Source organism: Cynocephalus volans, chromosome 1, assembly GCF_027409185.1.
Source record: "Cynocephalus volans isolate mCynVol1 chromosome 1, mCynVol1.pri, whole genome shotgun sequence".
Lineage (NCBI taxonomy): Eukaryota > Metazoa > Chordata > Mammalia > Dermoptera > Cynocephalidae > Cynocephalus > Cynocephalus volans.
In genome coordinates, this window is record NC_084460.1 from 211,684,887 (window position 1) to 211,703,430 (window position 18,544).

The 18,544-nt window shown below is 34.3% G+C and overlaps 1 protein-coding gene across 1 annotated transcript in view; it reads right to left on the minus strand.

The window, feature by feature from the left end:
• Nucleotides 1-18,544, minus strand: part of LRP1B (LDL receptor related protein 1B) — a 1,457,254-nt gene that overhangs the window by 912,395 nt on the left and 526,315 nt on the right. Inside the window, exon 7 of the mRNA XM_063085362.1 lies at nucleotides 6,032-6,194. Within this exon, the coding sequence (XP_062941432.1) occupies nucleotides 6,032-6,194 (163 nt within the window). The remainder of the gene's footprint in view (nucleotides 1-6,031; nucleotides 6,195-18,544) is intronic.

The window sequence follows — 18,544 nt, forward strand, 5'->3', positions numbered from 1 at the left end:
GAATTTATACCCTTGAATGAGCCTTTGAACCACTAAATTCAGTCAAAATCAATGCAGACCATGAAGCACACACTGTCACATCCATGTGGTCTTGCCTATTCTTATCAGCAACTCCTGAAAGGAACTTTGCCCTTAGCAAATTGGCCTAAAATAGGTAATTGTCTACTACTTAGTTAATTCTCCATGAACCTAACTGTCACCAGGAGTGTTAGACTCACTCAGTGAAGTTGGAAGTAGAGTAAAACAGAGAATCAGGAAGACAGGAAAATATTTATATATTTAGGTAGGTTACAGATAGATAAGAAGATAGAAATACATGAATCTATAGCTACAGTTAAAAACACATTGGTAATGTTTTTGGAATAATCAATACAAATTCATAAGCCTAGGGATATTCTCATTAATCACCCATTGAGCACAAGGAGATGTGGGCAAATAACCCCCTTTGGTACTTTACATCCTATAGGTGAACAGAAGTCAGCTCACCTGAGCACTCTCCTGTGTGCAGGACAGATTGTTTCAAAGATACACTAATAACCCAAAATATCTTTAGGCTTTTTTTTTTTAAGTTCTAGATGTCCAGGAGAGAAATTATAACAGGTCAATACATAAACTCAGGAGAATTACTATTGGAGCTCTCAGAATGTCTCCATTTTTCTTTGAGTTTTCTTCTAATGAATAGAAACATGCAAGAAGATTCTGAGAAACAGTAAGTTCACACCTGTCTCTGAGAAAGATACCTTTCCCTGAACACTGGGAAAGTGCATCTGATTGTGGAAACCTAAGGCACATGCTGTATTGAAGTGGTGAAGGAGGCTAGGAAATCAACTTTTTGGGGGTGGGGGGTGGTTTGTGTTCAAACACATTGCAACTTCATAACCATCTCAATCCTCAAATCAATAGTGGTTGGGCATTGGGGGAGCAACCACTAGGGTTAATTTGTCCACGAAGTAGTCTGAGAGGTTTAAAAGCCAAAAGTCTAATGATTTTACTTATGTCGTGAGTTAGTGAGTAAAGGTTTCAACTTGGAACCTAGGCTGGCTCTAGGAGCCACCTAACAGAAGTAAAAAACCTGCTATCTACCTCAAAGATCTCCTTGTTACAAAACCCCTTTTCTGTGCAGAAACAAGCCTGCTTCATTTTCTAGCTTCCCACGTTCACACAGCATCTCAGATTATAATTTCATTAGTCAATCCTGCTCCCCGATGGCTGTTAACTCTGATTCTGTTATCTTTAATTTCTTGGCCTTGATTAGTTTCACCAACATCGGGGATCCAGATGGTGATGGGAAAGGGTCTTTTAGCTATTAAATACTGTCAGTAATTCCAGTGTAAATTTAATTCCTGAGACTTGAGCTTCACTATTCTGTCTCCAGGCAGATGGCCTGCTCTTGTAGAGGACAAAGGCAACCAATTTTCCCCTCATTATTGACACGGTGTCATGGATTCACAAATAAACCCTATAGATCACTCTGCCACTCACTCTCCATAAGTGAAAAGGTCCATCTGTATAGTAGAAGAGCATACACTGTACTTGGAAAATATTTAATTTCTGCTGTTTCAAGTAACATGGGAGATATTTCCCCTCCCTCAATTTAGCTACCTCACATAATTCTATTGAACTTGAGGTATATATATGGTACCCCAAGTCCCCCAAAATATATTTTTCCCAAATTTTCAACTTCAACTCTGGTACCTTCACCAAAATATCTATTTAATTTTACTGTGCTTTTCTAATTACCATGCTTAGGATTAACTGGTCTCCTCTCTTTCAATATTGTAGCAATAATTTCACATTCATAGTGAAATGCACTCTCACCTCAAGTCTAGTGTGATGATTTTAACTTAATAAGAAGCTGAGAGTGAAACCTCAGAGCCAAGATTGTAGATTAGATACACTCCTGACCTCAGTTATAACCCTCATTAGATCCAGACACATGGTTTAGTGTTGAAATGATGTCATATTCAAAAATGCAGTTCAACAGACAAAGGTAACTATGAAGGAATTTTATTCTTTACACTTATCTTGTGAAAGACCTCGAAGGTAGTCCAAGCGTATCTCTACATCAATTGTTAAAATATTGTTTCCTTTGTTATCTTCTTCCCTGTGGGGTTTAGGACATGCTACCCCCGAATATGGTACTTTGGCATTTGAAGAAACAGCAGAAGCAGGAAAGTCACCACTCCTTGACCTTCTCCAGTCCTTCTCCCCTGAGGCAGGCCATAAAAAATCATCAGATCTTTCTCTAAGTAGGTCATAAGACCCTCATGTGAGAGGTACCCTCCCCAAACCTGTAAAAAAGGAAGGTCCTTATCTCTGAAGACACAGGGACACAAAGAAAGATCTGAACAAACAGGCCTTGCTAAATTCTTGCCAGTTTATTACCATTAGATCATACCCCCTTGGTTCAATCATACTTCTTCGTAACTATCCACTGCTTCATCAAACTTAGCATAAAAATACGCAGGTTTCCCTGTCTCTTTGGGTCTTTATTTCTGAAGGCTCCTGTGTCACGTAAGACTTACAATAAATACACTTGCCTGCTTTTCTCTTGTTAATTTGTATTTTGTTATAGGTGCCTCAGCCATGAACCTAGTGATGAGTGAGAAAAGAGATCTTTCCTCCCCTATCTCCTCATACCCACAGGTGTTCTGTACTTGTCTCCTCCAACACCTCATAGATACTTCATCTTTATTCCCAGGTTATCCTTCATTGTTTTCTTATTTCCTTTTTTCTTTCTCAATATCAACACCTCATAGATACTTCATCTTTATTCCTAGGTTATCCTTCATTGTTTTCTTATTTCCTTTTTTCTTTCTCAATATTTTAATTGATTTTGTCTACATAAAATAAACCTTTTAGGAGGATTTGTAGTAGAAAGAGAATGGTGCTGGAAATGAAAAGGTCATCTTTGATGGGTGGCATAATGGTCTCATCACTCTATTCATAATGGTATCATAAGTGATGGAAATGTTACTAATTATTTTCGAGGCAACATGAAGAAGAAATTTCACATATTCTACAACGCAGAAAGTGTTAAGTGCTTTATACATTTGACACTATTTGATCCTCTTAATAGCCCCCTGCAGGGTAGGACTATCATTGTTCACATTTTTACAATCAGAAAACAAAGGAATAAAGAAGCATCCAGAGCTATACAACTAGTAACTGGTGGAAGCACTTTTTGATCTCAGAGTCAGTAACTCTGGCATTAAGCTCTTAACCATTAAATAAGCAGAATCCTAAACCACCTGACAGAAATGCTGTTTTAGATGTTGGTTGGACTCCTATCACTATGCTACCTTCCAACTCTGATGATTTCACTGAAATAATTTTGGAAGGTTTTTCAAGGAACCATTGGAAGGAAATATTGCTAAAAAATTTGAAAGGAAGAAGAAAATCTTAAGAAACATCTCTCGAAAAATAGCCTGAATTAGTGAGTCAATGTGAACAAGTCCAAGAGAATGTACAAATAAGGTTGATAAAAAAATCTCTTCTTGGCAGATTTGGATTGGAGGCTGTTGCAAGTCATTATGAGTGTCCAGAAAAAATTATTAATCTATATCCAAACTGTGGAAACTAAACAAAAAATTAAAAGATAATAATGATAATTCTATAATAGTCCTTAGATACAAAGGGAATAGGAGGCTGAGAAAAGTGAAGTTAAAAGTACAGCCAAGTAAAAGACACTTTTGCAATGCAGCCTTTTGAGAGGGCAAAACTCCCTCCATTTCCAAACCTATTAAGGTCAATCTGTAAGAGTTATATCAAATTGCTAACACATTCTGATGTTTTCTGAACCAAAATTATAACAGACAGAGCCAAAGACATTTTACCCTGTTCAAATAGGAAAGGGTAGGAGAAATTTTAGTGGTGAAACGTTTCCCCTTTAATAGGTCATGTGGAGTTATGCTAGCCAAAACTATCCAAGTTACTATAGACCAGACCCAAGTGTAAAAAAGTTAAAGGAAAAACCTATAGTTCCTTTCCTAGACAGCATCACATTAATCCTAGCCAAATTTCTGATATTAAGAAAAAGGAGAATATATTTGAAAGTGTTCTATGGCAAACAGGCCTATGTTTACAAAAGAGCAAACCTTTTCCTTCTCTGATATCTACAATACAGAAAAACTGTGCTAGAGAGACAGAGAAAATTCAAACAAAAAATTCCAAAGAACCTATTGTGATAAATGATACATGACAAAATTACATTTAAACAGTTATGAGGCCCAGAGGAATCCAGCAGAGAATAAGGGCAAACAATATGAGAGTTTTCTACAACTAATTCCTTTGACAAAAATGACAAAATATGGTTCTTTCATATAATGACAGGGAGAAATAAGAAGCCTGAGAACATAAAATATGTCGTTCAGAAAGAGAGATGGTGCTCACATACATATCAGATTGGCAGTTTTATTTGAAAAGGGTCTCTGGATCTTTGTTTTTAAGAATGGGGAAGGATAAGAGTAGTAGAAAGAAGGGAGAAACACAATAACCTCTTAAAGTTTTTGATAGACAAGGCTGTCTAAAGGCTAATTTCAAATTCAGTAGCACATCCGGGGAAAAACACTCAAGCAAATATATTTTTAAACAGGATGACAAAAGAATGTTGTTAGCACATTTGTAAATTTCCAATTCTTTCTTACTATTCTTATCCAACAACCCAAACAAATCAGTGTAAATACAACTTCTTTTACTAATGTCTTTTGAAGCATCACTGCAGTCAGATTGAGTCAAGTAACCATCTGCTGCAAATACAAATAGAGCTACATTCAAGAATTATATTACACAGCCTTCCTAGCAAAGTTCTTACGTGCAAGCTGTTCTTGTCAAAATCAGAACCATTGTGATGATGCATCTTAATATTCAATCAGACTTTAAGTAAAGAGTGACAAAAGTCCACATATGGATGACAGCTGTTTCTTCAGTAAATATTTTCCCATTTATTGAATGGAGGCTTATGGCAGTTTAGGATATGTTCCATCAGACATTTCAGCCTGAACTGCCTGAGGACAATTAAAACAATAACAAGGATAAAATTTCAGTTTTCAAATCTTTTCTACAATTTACATCTTAAAAAATAATGTCTTCTCCAATTAAAGTGGTATACTATGCCATTAATTTGAGAGTATACTTGACAATACTGACTGGTGAAAGAATTGAATTTATAAGATTCTATATTTTTTGCATTTCACCCTCTAATAATACCACAATGGTTGTAAAAAAAAGAGCATAATTCCTACATTGATGTTCTAATCATATGAACAAAGTTGATGAGAATTTAAGCACTTTATGACTACATTTCAACAAATTGTGAAATATTAAAAAAGATTAATGAAACTATTATTAATGAAATATTGAAAAAGATTAATGAACCTAAATGAAGGTCAGATAAGATAAGGCCTCGTTTTAATCAATAAAGTGGCTTGCAAAATTAGAAAGTTAAAAAAAAAAAATGAAGGCAGATTCTGTTAAGGAATTCACTAACTCCATAATAATGCCAATCAAAAGTTACAAAAAAAAAAAAATTAGAGTCTGAACTAACAAAGATACACTTAATGTTTTACTAGTAGCCTTGAACAAATATTTTGTCCCTTTTATAAGTCCTAAATGTTATGCTGGACGGGTATGTTAACAATACATCTATCAAGTAGCATTTTTAACATTTGCTAATTACAAGGTCCACTGATAAGTACTAAAATACCTCCTCTCTTTCAACTAAAACTATCATGAGGCCCTTCTCTTGTGACCCCAAAGCAATTCTTGGGAGGGCAGAGGGTTGTTTGTGTCTTAGGTCAGACCTGCAATATTGACGTGTTAAGGAATTGGTATTTCCCAGCTTCTGCATGGTGTGTTAGTTTTTTTTTTTTTTTTCTTTCCTGCAACACAGTTAAAATTGAAAATTAAAAAAAAAATTTTTGAATCTGCAGTCCTATTTTCCAAAACAATTTTTGTCAGCCTCTAATAATCTTTTTTTTTCTTTTTAACGGAAACTATTTCAGACCAAACACTATAAAGAAGAATTTCTTACCCTGCTATTGGATCTAGTGCTATTGCCTTAGGATTATGAAGCTCCAGATCAATCAGGGTGACACATACAGACCCGTTGTAATTACATACAAAGATCCGGTCATTGACATGGTCCACAAAATAGAGATTTTTGGTGAGCCAGTCGATTGCCATTTGTTGTACATCTGAAAAACATACACAAAATCATTGAATCGCAGGTGTAAATCTAATATCATAAGCTAAAAAATACATAAGTCTACCCACACCATCACAGAGAGCATTTCAAAAGTATAGCCATTTTTATAAGAATCTGCCAAGAAAATCCTCTGCTATGCCAAAATAAGCAACATAATTATTATGCAAATAATGACAACCTCTTGGCACCTTTCTTATTGCTGTCTGAAGACTGAGAATGACCTAGACAAATGAACAAAGAATTTTTACACACTATAATACAGATATTTACAATACAATCTTTTTTCTTACTTTTTGCATTTGTTCAAAATAGTTCATTCAGTCCAATGGACATAACAGGCTCAATGGCACAGCTAAATTCTGTAGCAGTAAAAGGAGTAAACACGTCTTGTCAACTTAGGGCAAATCCTTATTCTCAGATTCTCTTCTATTTAAAAAAGGAAAAGGTGGAGAAGGTAGAAAAGAAGATTTGTAGGATTTCTTTGCTTAAAAAAAAAAGTACATAGAACTTGGACATAAAGCAAAAGAACGGGTGCTAGCTTCTTCCAATGGCATATGTGTGCATTGTAAGAAAGAAAAAAAGAAAAAAGAAAAAAGCCTGCTCAAGGACTAATCAATCCTCTAGAAGAATGCTATACAATAGCATTTTCTATGATGATTAAAATATTCCACATCTATGCTGTCCAATAAAGGAGCCACTAGCCAATTGTGTCTTTTGAGTGCTTAACAAGCGGCTAATATAACTGGAAAACTGAATCTTTATTGCATTTTATTTTAATCAATTTGAATTTATAGTCAAATAACATGGGTAGCTAGTAGCTACTATGGATAGTGCAGCTCTAAAAAAATGTAACTGTGTTTGACTAAAGTATTTTCTATTTAACAAGACCTATATACCATATATTTGCATGTTGATTTGGAGACAATTATCTGGAAGATATACTTTAATTACCCTGCGAGGCATTGAATATTTTTATACCTAATCTACAAATCTCATTTAAACATTATTTTTCTTCAGAATGCCTATAAAACCCAATCCCATTAATTTTTTTAGACCAGCAGTAATGGTCTCGTTCCCTCACTACTGCTGTAAATACCCATTTTCATTCTAGACTTTTTTTAGTTTTATTTTATTAGTGTATATATTTTGGGGGTACAAAGTGATATTTTGATATATGTATACATTGTTGAATGATCTAATCAGAGTAATTAACATATCTATCACTTCATCAACTATCATATCTTTGTGGAGAGATCATTTAAAACCCTCTTTTAAGCTGTTTTGAAATATATAATACATTAACTACAGTCATCTTGCTGTGCAGCAGAACACCAAAATTTATTCCTCCTATTTAACTATAACTTTGTACCTACTGACCAGCTGTACAACTCCCCTTCCCTTGTCCAGTCCCTCCACCCCAGCCTCTGGTAGCCACCATTCCACAGTTTACTTCCTATATGTTCAAGTTGTTAGATTCCACATATAAGTGAGATCATACAGTATTTGTCTCTTAGTGTCTGTTTACTTCACTTAACATAACATCCTCTAGTTTTATCCATGGTGTCAAAAATGACAAAATTTCCTTTTTATTTATTTATTTAATTTTTTTGCTTTCATTTTTGGTTTCATTTTCTTTTAAGGCTGAATAGTATCCCATTGTGTATATATACCACATTTTTCAAATCCATTCATCCATTACGAACACTTAGGTTATTTCCATATCTTGGCTATTGTGAATAATGCTGCTATTGTGAATAAACATGGGAGTGCAGACATTCCTTTGGCATACTGATATCATTTCCTTTGGGTATCTATCCAGCAATAAGACTGCTGAATCGTATGGTATTTTCAATCTATTGAGGAACCACCATACTTTTTCCAAAGTGGTTATACTACTACTATGCTGCAATAAAAAAATAAAAAAAGAAAGAAAAAACAAATAATACTAAAAACAAAACAAAATAACAAAACAAAGTGGCTATACTAATTTATGATACCACCAACAGTGCATAATGGTTCCCTTTTCTCCACATCCTCACAAACATTTGTTCATTTATTAATTTTCATTTTTTTAATAAAAGCCAATGTAACAGGTGGGAGGTGATATCATTGTGGTTTTAACTTACATTTCTCTGAGGATTAGAGATGCTGAGCATTTTTTCATCCACCTGTTTGTCATTTGTATGTCCTTTTTTGAGAAATGTTTATTCAAGTTCTTTGTCCGTTTTTGTTTCTCTTAGTTCAGAATTTAGTTTTCCTTTTTCTCCCCTGGGCCATGGAACATACTTTATTTTTTTTATTGAAATATAACTGATTATACATATTTGTGGGGTATGAGTTGACTATTACATTTGTGTACGATATATGATGATCAAATCAGGATTATTAGCATATTCATCATGACAAAATATAATTATTTTTTGTGTCGATTACCCAATGTTTCTGTTAGGTTATGTGTTTCTTGTTATTGAGTATCTTGAGTTCCTTGTCTATTTTGGACATTAAGCCTTTACCTGATGTATGATTAGCAAATATTTTCTCCTAATCCATAGGTTGTCTTTCCACTCTATCATTTCCTGTGCTGTGTGGAAGCTTTCTAGTTTGATGCAATACCTTTTGTCTATTTTTGCTTTTGTTGCTTGTGCTTTTAGGATCATATCCAAGAAATCGCTTCCCAGAACAATGTCATGGAGATTTTCCCCTATGTTTTCTTCTAATAGTTTTATAATTTCAGGTCTTATGTTTAAGTCCCTAATCCATTTTGAGTTGATTCTTGTATAAGGGATGAGAATATGGGTCCATTTTCATTCTTCTGTTTGTGGATATCCAGTTTTCCCTGCACCATTTATTAAAGAGACTATCCTTTCCCAATGTGCTAAAAATCAATTGACTGCATTTTATATTTTTATGACAGTCATTCTTTTAACTTTTGAAAATTATTCTTTGTTACCTCCTTGCTTGAATGTAGTATGGATCTATGATTCATTGACTAAACAGAGCGACAGGGTTCAGAACAGGCTATCCCCAAGTACGGTACCTTGCCATAATGAATATTTCAAGCTTGAGAAATTTGAGAAAGGGCTGGTGCCAGAAGGAATACTTTTTCCCTCAAGCAGGTCATACAAACAGTAGATGCTGGAAGGATTCTCTGACCTCTTTTTTCTTCCATGACATACATCAGGCTCACACATTACGTACTTACATTAAATACATTTCTGTGCTTTTTTTCTTGTTAATCTGTCTTTTGTTAATCTAACTTGCATGGTCCCAGCTAGAGAACCTAAGATGGGTAGAGAAAAAAGACTTTTTTTCCTCCCCTAGAAGAATTTCCTATTCTTTCCACTCTACGCCTCAAAATACTTTCTCAGTAACATGCTGCTTCAGTGAATGATGTTCTCTCAACAGAAAGACTATCATAGACACATGTGTCAGCATCAGCATTCCTCATGGTATATTGTCAAAGCAAAGTAGAGAAAGCAGCAACTTTGTGAGAATTTCTATTACGTCATATAAGGACAAGCAGAAAGTAGATAGTACAATTCACTGGATACAGATTTTCAGGCCATCAATTATAGTTTCATTCCTGAATTATGAAGTCTTTTAAGAACCATAAACATTTAAATGTTTCCTAAACTATAAGTAAAAAGCCTTTTGTCAATCAACACAGCAACATGGATTTTTAAAAGTCTGAATTATTTCTCTGCCTCCAGAACTGTGGAAATATATGGTTTGTTTTGTTTTGGAGTCTTTTTGCATTATTATATCAGCTAGAGCTCAGAACCCACTATTTCAAATGCCATTTCAAATGCCTTGGGCTCAGATAAAGTATGTGCCAGAGTCCATTCAATGACCCATCTCTCATGCTGGGCATGTGGTTCCTTTAGTCTATGCAATTGTAATTTCAGACAAAAGAGCTGTTTGACATCATTCATACCTTCTTTCAACTCTTCATCATTTCAGAAAGATTCTCTGCTATTGAAACAATAGGTATTGTCAGCAACCACCCAAGTCTGAAGCAGTGAGGTCTCACTAAAGAGCCTAATAATTAGCCAAACACTTAGTAACTGTGGGGAATTGGTTTTGTTTCTTTTCTTTATAGATGAAGTTTCTGTCGTTTTTAATGTGATTTGTACTGACTGGAGAGTAGAGACAATTAAGCAAAAAGTTCGAGCACGTAAGTCAGTAGGTGATAGGTAGATAAATAAGAATAAATAAATTTAGCTAAATTTAATAAGTATTTAAATGTTTCTCCAAACTAAAAAAAATAAATAAAATAAAAAAATAAAAAAAACTTTTTTTTCCAAGCAGACCAACAATCAGGATTTTTAAAAGTCTGAATTATGTCTCTGTTTCTAGAATGTGAAAATGACTTGAACATTTGTGAATTTTCTAGAAAACATATTCAGTATTTCATTTTTATTTTGCTGAAATATAACAAAGTTCATGGAAATTACTAAAGACAACCATAGTCATTTTATACAGCATTAAAAAAATCTCCAAACTCTTAGTAAGATACTTCTTCCTTTACTGTTACTAGAACAATGTTTTAAATATCTTTCTGTTATATTTTTCTAGTTGCTGTTTATTCTTTCTTCATCAAAAAGTCACCTGGATTTGGCTGTCATTATTTCTTTGAAATGCCTCTTATTGTGGTCATTCAGAATTTCTTAAATTGACAAAAGTTACCGAGAATTTTTCTGTTCATATCTACAACATCTGAAAGGACTGACCACTCACCTTCTGAAAAAAAAATCTAAAGCTAAATATCAATACTGGTAAAATTTAAAAGAATACTGTAAGTATTTTGAAACTTGTGAAGTACTATGTAATTATAAATAACTATTAAAACTGCTTCTAAACCCCCTTATTTGTTAGGTCTAACAACTTAAAGTTGTATCCTGTTGAAATTAATTGAAATAAAAATTCAAAGGAAAGGTTAAAAAAAAAGATGGATACTTGTGATAATTCATAATTGGCTAAAAAATGATACATCTGATTTTTCATTGTGTCATAAGGCAAGTAATAAAGTACCAGAGTTGGCGAATGTGGAACTTAAACATTTCAAGTCCGTTATAAAGCAACATATACTTAGTCTTATGGACTGAATTATATCCTCCCCAAATTCCTATATTTCAGCCTTAACCCCCAGTGCCTCAAAATGTGATTGTATTTGGACATAAGGTCTTTTAAAGAGGGGATTAAGCTAAAATAAGGCTATTAGGGTTGGCCCTCATGCGATCTGACTGGCCTTAAGATTAAGACATACAGAGAGACCTCAGAAAGCTCGTGTAGAGGAAAGGCTATGTGAGAAGGCAGTGAGAAGGCAGCCAAGGAGAGAGGTTTCAGAGAATTCCAAAGATTAGTTAATTCTCCTGGGGCATATACCTTTGCTTGACTTACAGTTTAATATTGATTGAGTGGTCCCATTCTCTGTGAATTTCGATATTACTTTGTAGATCGGTAAATTGCGAATAATTTTTGTCCAATAGGGATACACATGATTTCCATCAGATAAAAAAGACAACAACACAGTTTACACTTTATTGTCTACTACAACATTAACTAGTTTTATATGTAACTTTGCAAACTTATATTAGTGTTCTTTCTTTCATTGATTGTAAATATTTCAGTATCTTATATACTCCTTTGGACCAGCTTTACCATCCTGCCACTTCTCTCACTAGTGAGCTAAATAACTCCTTGACACATGTTCACTGTATATTTTTATGTCATATTTTTGTTTTTGAAAATTATACATTGACAAACGTTGGTACTTGATTTCTTCTTTAATTCTTTGCTATAAGATCTTCAACCAGCCAGAAATGGCAATTTTAAATGTCTACATGGACCAAAAAATAATATAAATAACCAAAGCTTGTTAGTAGGGACTGTGGCAAATCTAGAGGATGGTCAGAAAATACACACTTACCTAGGAAGGCAACCTTAACTTCAGCTGCCTGTTTTGATATAGAAATGCTTCATATTTCAAAGAAGCCCAAAATATGGATTTCTGGATTTCAGCTGAAATCTCCCAATTTTTAAATATGATCAACTAATTTTTAAAAATTATAAAGCATTTTACATATCAAACAAAACCTGTCTGCAGCCATATTGGGTTAAAGGCCACTGGTGTGATTATATGAAACAAAGCAACCACTAAATTATTTGGTTCAACCTAACCCTCCCATTAAAAATATGTTTTTGACAAAGTTACTAACATCAATAAAAGTCATTATATTTATATTAAATAAACAAAATATCCACCTTACAAAGTGGTCAGGGGATTAAATCAGATAACAGGCATTAAGAATCCAATACAATGACATGCAATAGGTATTCCACAAATATTAGTTGCTTCCCAGAGGGAACAAAAAGACTGCCTTTCAGTTTATATCTTCGTGACTGTTTGTGATGTGTGTGTACTAGACAATAGTACAGAACTAGGTAAAGCAATAAATCAATAATGATAAGATAGACATTCAGTAGTTGTGATGATTTTTAAATATGCTCAAAAATTCTTTGATATTCCTTCTTTCAAGGAGTGGAGCTTAATTTTCCTCTTGAATATGGGCTGTTCTTTGTGATTCCCTTCTATTGCACAGAATGCGACAGAAATGATGGAGTGTGACTTCTGAGCATAGGTCATAAAAGGCATTCTAACTTTCATTTTGTTCTCTTTCTCTTTGGATTACTCATTCTGGTGGAAGCCAGCTTCCATGCTGTAAGGACACTTGAGCAGTCCTTTGCAGAGGTCCATGTTGCAAGGAACTGAGGCCTCCTGCCAACAGCCACAACTGTGAACTTGGAAGTCAATCTTCAAGCCCTAATTAAGCCAATGGATGCCTACAGTCCTGGCTAACATCTTTATTGCAATCTCATGAGAGCCCCTATGATAGAACCACCTCGCTAAGCAACTCCTCAATTTCTGACCCATAGAAATAGACAGATAATAGATGCTTGCTGTTTTAAAGCCACTGAATCTTGGAGTAATTTGTTACGCAGCAATAGATAATGAATAGGGCAGTCAAATCTCTGCAGTTTTTAAAGATAGAGTTTGTTGGCTTCCCAGCATTTAGATTATTTTTAGATCTATATCTAAATTAGACTGTTTATATCAATAAGCTGTTTTGGTTTTCTTAAAATACCCATAGTGCAACTCTGATGCTGAAAACACAGAAAATATTCCACAAATACTAATCAATGAACCCACCTTTCTTGAAAATTTCTGCTCTGTTTTTGAAAAGTGTGGTTTTGTGCTAAAATTACTGCATTTGGGCATGACCAAGGCCTAGATCCCTTCTATGATCCCATTCCCAAGAAAGGCAGAGTTATATAGTACCAGTATTACTAAGAAAAATAAAACAGTGTAATAACTGAAAGAGTGACTGCTCAGAGAAGCCATCCTGAGAGGAAAGATACTTGAACTGAGCTCAGAATGACAAGATGCTAGTCATATGATGATTTGGGGACAGGGCCTACAAGCGGGCATATGGTGAAAAACAGCAGTTTATACTTCACTCCTCTCTACTCTCTTCCAATTGTTTTAGCTATCTCAATTGTATTTAATCCCACAATTCTATATAACATTTCTACTATTATTTTTAAGTTTTTAAAGTTTATATATAATCTATTGATTTACTACTATACAAGACTAGATTTTACTCTTTACACCTCTACACACACACATATACATACACATCCATACTCTCTCTCCACTCATCCTTCCACAATCTCAATTTTTAGTTAAATTAATATTTGGTGGTTATAAATGACTACATAAATTTTGTTGATAGGTGAGAAAGTAGTTTAATACAGTTAGACTTCCTTGAACGACTTCTGTTTTAAAAGTTAAATGCTTTGTGTTCTATTTTTAAAGTTAAATGGTTTTTCTAATTTTTTCCATTATAATTTATTATTGTATAATTTTACAAAATAACTCTAAAACTCCTCATGATAGGGAAAAACATATCTGTATTTTAATCGGGTTTTATTTGTTGTTTTATTTTTCACTTTTGACATCCTTCCTGTTGCCTGTCATCCTCCTATTACAATCTGTACTGGCTTGCTCCATAGCTACGGTCTTGGGGCTTCTTTTTATTAGTCCAGACACTTAGTGCTTCTGAAATTAAATCTTCTGTTGTCTGCCAAAGTAGCAGATAAGAAGTTGCTTGGTTATAGGGGCTGGAGTAGGGAACCTAGAAACATAGCTACTCTCTAAGCAGGTTCTAAGCTGATCTAATTATTAGCCCCATCCTATACCTCCACCTTCAGACGTGCTCAGGGTCTCTAATTTTTTAGCTCTTCTGGGTTTCTGTATCTTGGCATCCCACCTGCACTCACTTAGCAAAGTACAGAAATATTAAACCTTACTTATTGTCCAAAATTGTCTCACATATTTTGTCTCTTCTTTCTTTCAGTATTTTGGGGTTAATACATTCAAAGAAATTTCTTTACTGCATTTTTTGTGGACTTTTATGAAAGAACAGATATAATATAAACACTTTTGTTCCATCTGAAGTGTTTAGGAAGATTGCTGGGGACAGTTCAAGCAGAAAAGTGAGATGTCTGTTTAGCATTTTTAAAAGATCATTCTGGCTACCATGTAGACAAAGGAGAAAAGTCTGAAAACAGGTGACCAGTTAAGAAGATCTTGCAATTTCCAGGAGAGAGATATGGTAGCTTCAAAGAGTATCAGAGCAGTGAAAAGTTATGTGGCAGACACTCACCATATTTCCTTAGCCAACATTAAATATGTAATTGTATTTAAAGGGACACATCATAAGTTATATTCTAGTTCTGGTGCAGCAGCCAAGAATGATGCCCAAAATTTTGAAGACAACAGAGAAAAATCAGAAAAATTCCAAATACAGATTGTTTCTATCCACATTTCTTTCCTTGTTGTAGATTATGACTATTTTAATTCAACATTTTTATTTCCACTTAAATATTGCCTCTCAAGCTGTGATATTAAAAAGAAAAAAAATTAAAAATGTTAAGATTGTAAAGAAACCTATTCTGTTTACCTAGATTCAAGTGTCTCTTGAATGACTTAACTGGGAAATTAACCTTCAGGTTTTAAATCAGATTTCTTTGCTAAAACATTTGAAAAATGCCTACTGATAAGACGGTATAATTGCATTTATTTTTATTTTTATATGTTACCATAATCTTTATCAAGAGGCATGTACTCACTTTATCTCTGGATGGTGTTAAAAAAACTGATTTGAGTGAACAAAGGCTCTGTCTGTGTGGTACAATATTTCAAATGTTATTGTAGAAGCTCAGTTAGGGTGTACTGTGGCAGGCACATCCTTAATCAGAAACAGACTCTGGCACATTACAGAGCCCTTTTCTCTTCTTTGAACTGATGAAAGATCATCCTCTTCTAGGCTCCAGTTCTATTTCTTAAATGAATAAAATGTAGTCAAAATGAACATCAAGGACACTTCTGAACATGAGTAGTCACGAAGGTCTACATAGAACCTATGCATTTCTTTATAGAAAAAGACATGGAAGTGCTTGTGGCATGAGATGATGGGTCAACATCAGGTATTTGAGGTATTTGTATAGGGTCTTGGATGTTGTTATGTTTTTTGTTAGGGAGAAAGTGCATCAGATGACTGAGCTTTTGTACCTCCTTCCCCTTCACTGTTCCACTGTTTCCCAATTCCTTCTTCTAACACAAGCTACAGCCAATTTCATTTTCCTATGGTGGATGTACTTAGAAAAGATGCCCGAATTACCCTGTCACTACAGAAGAAAACATAGTTTATACAGTGTCTTTTTCATACTAGGCAAGCTTTACATGCTTACTAAACCCATAAATCAAGTGGATTCACCCTTCATTTTATTTTTATCTCTCTCCACTTCACTACACATTCAATCTATCAGCAAATTTTAAGGCCTCCATCTGAAACTATTCACTTCTTTCCATATCTTGTGGATGGCTACAATAATTAATTAATAACATTCTTCAGAGAGCACCCAGAGTGATCACTGCAAAACAAAAATGATATCATGACACCAAAGAAGAAATCAGTGCTCCTTATAGTCAGAGTTATGTTACAGTTGATTGACAGTGAAACAAAAGTCTTAAGAAACTGATATACTCTTAGGATTTACTCTTCTGCATGGATGCTTTCAAAAGTTTAACGTCAGCATCTTTATAAATATCTAAGTTAGCTGAACTTTAGCTCAATTTTAAATCAGAACATCGTAGAATATTTCCGTCGTAACATTTTGCTGTGGAGGTAACTCAGGAACTGAGGTGTTTGGCCTTCCATTTGTGTTATTGTTTATTCTACATAGCTTAAGCAAACAACAGGTTTCACTCTATCATCAATCTTTATTTTTATTTTCCAAAACATCATTCCTCACCTTAAAATTGCCAGTGGCTTTCCATATGCTTAGTATAAAATCTAAAGAAGTCTTTAACATGCCCCTACAAGGCTCCTAAACCTCCCTTTTTTCTTGTATTGTCCTTGCTTACTTGATTACAGTCGTACTGGCCTCTTTACTTTTCCTTGAATCTGCAAAGAAAGTTCCCTCCTTAAGAAATTTGTACTTGAGCTTCAAGACCAGCTTGTATCTGATGGATGCATGGCTTGTGCCTTCCCTTCATGCAGGCATCTGCGCAAGTGTCAGTTTTTCAGGAAGGCTTCCCTTGACCAGTAGATGTTAAAAAGACCACTCATCCCCCATATGCACACACACACATACACACATGCACACACACACACAGAATAACTCATCTCCATCAATTTATAACATTGCCCTAATTTTATCTCCATTGTAGCATTCACCACTGAGAAGTTAATTAGTTATTTATTAGTGCACTATCTCCCCACGTTAGGATATATGCCCCATATGATCAGGGGTCCCGCATGTCTGATTCACCCCTGTATCCCTAAAGCCCAGAACTGTGTTTATTTATCCCCATGGCACTCACCCAGTAAATATTTGTGAATGGATACTGCTGTTATGTTCACAATAGCCTTTGCTCAAGAACCTCCTGCCTAAAGTTTGTTCTCTCATCTCTTCATCAGTCAGTGTGGAAGTCACATGAAATCACAGCTCCTTGTTCTTTAATCATCTGAAATACTTTCTTTGCTTTTACCCATGAGGTCAAATTTGTCAAGTCATTAGTTTTTACTCAGGAAAGAGATATAGAAGAATCTATGTTGTTTATATTATTTAATGTAGATGAGTAATTTTATGAAAGGACAATTAGGCAGATAGCAACTTGCAGGAATAAGTACTTGGGGTGAGTAATATTAGTACAAGAGATGGTAGTACCGTATAACAGTATGCACAGATAATGACAAGTCATGAGCCTGAGTGAATAAGAAGGGGTAAGATAGCAAAGATCAGAACAATGTCCTGACACAATGTTGTACTGAGGATAATATACCACCATATTCACCTATGCGCTAAAACTGCCCCATCATGACTTCTACAGCCTTACTGCTCATCATTGTCTGGAGTCTTTTCTTATCTATATCCTGCCAAAAATCATTTTCTTAATCTCAGTCATGGAAGTTTCTGGCTCTTGTTTCTGTCCTCTAAGTAAGAAATTACTAATACCTTGTCAATGATTTAGTCTCTGAGATTACCAATTACCTTGACTACTTATGTTCACATATTAGATTACTTTATATACCCTTTTGACTCATGTTTGTAAAAACACAGAATTTTGAATATTATATTATGTATTTATATTATATATTATGTAATTATTATATATCATTTTTTATATATAATATAATTACTATATTGTTATTATTGATTGTTTATTATTCACATATGTCATGTCTCTTAACCTACCCAAGTGATAGACCTAGAATCTGAATCCCAACAAATAGAAAATAATTGGTATTTTCCCTACATATTAGTTCCAATGTACAATAAGTGAAGAGGAGATTGAACTGATTTTAGTGGGACGATTCAGTAAATAAAAAGAAGTTCATTTAGATCAATGTTATAAGTTGTATTTGGTTTGGCAAAAGAAATTTCAAGGGAGAAACCCTGAAACCAAATATTTGTAGGATGCTTTCTCAGCCATGTTCCTATTAACATTTTAGACAATAAACTTGCTCTCTTTTCAGAATTAATTACATAATGGTAATAAAATGGCACAAGTTCTTTGGAGGCATATAAGACAAATGCATTATAAAAACCAATAAATGTCTTTGTATTTTTTAGAGTCAAGTCCAACAATCAAAACCAATCACCAAATGATTTGTTTAATTTATTTGACACTGGTGGGAATTATTTCTAGGAGTCACACTGAAGCATCCTGAAAGATATTAGGGCATCTCTGAATTGGGGAACAACATGGGA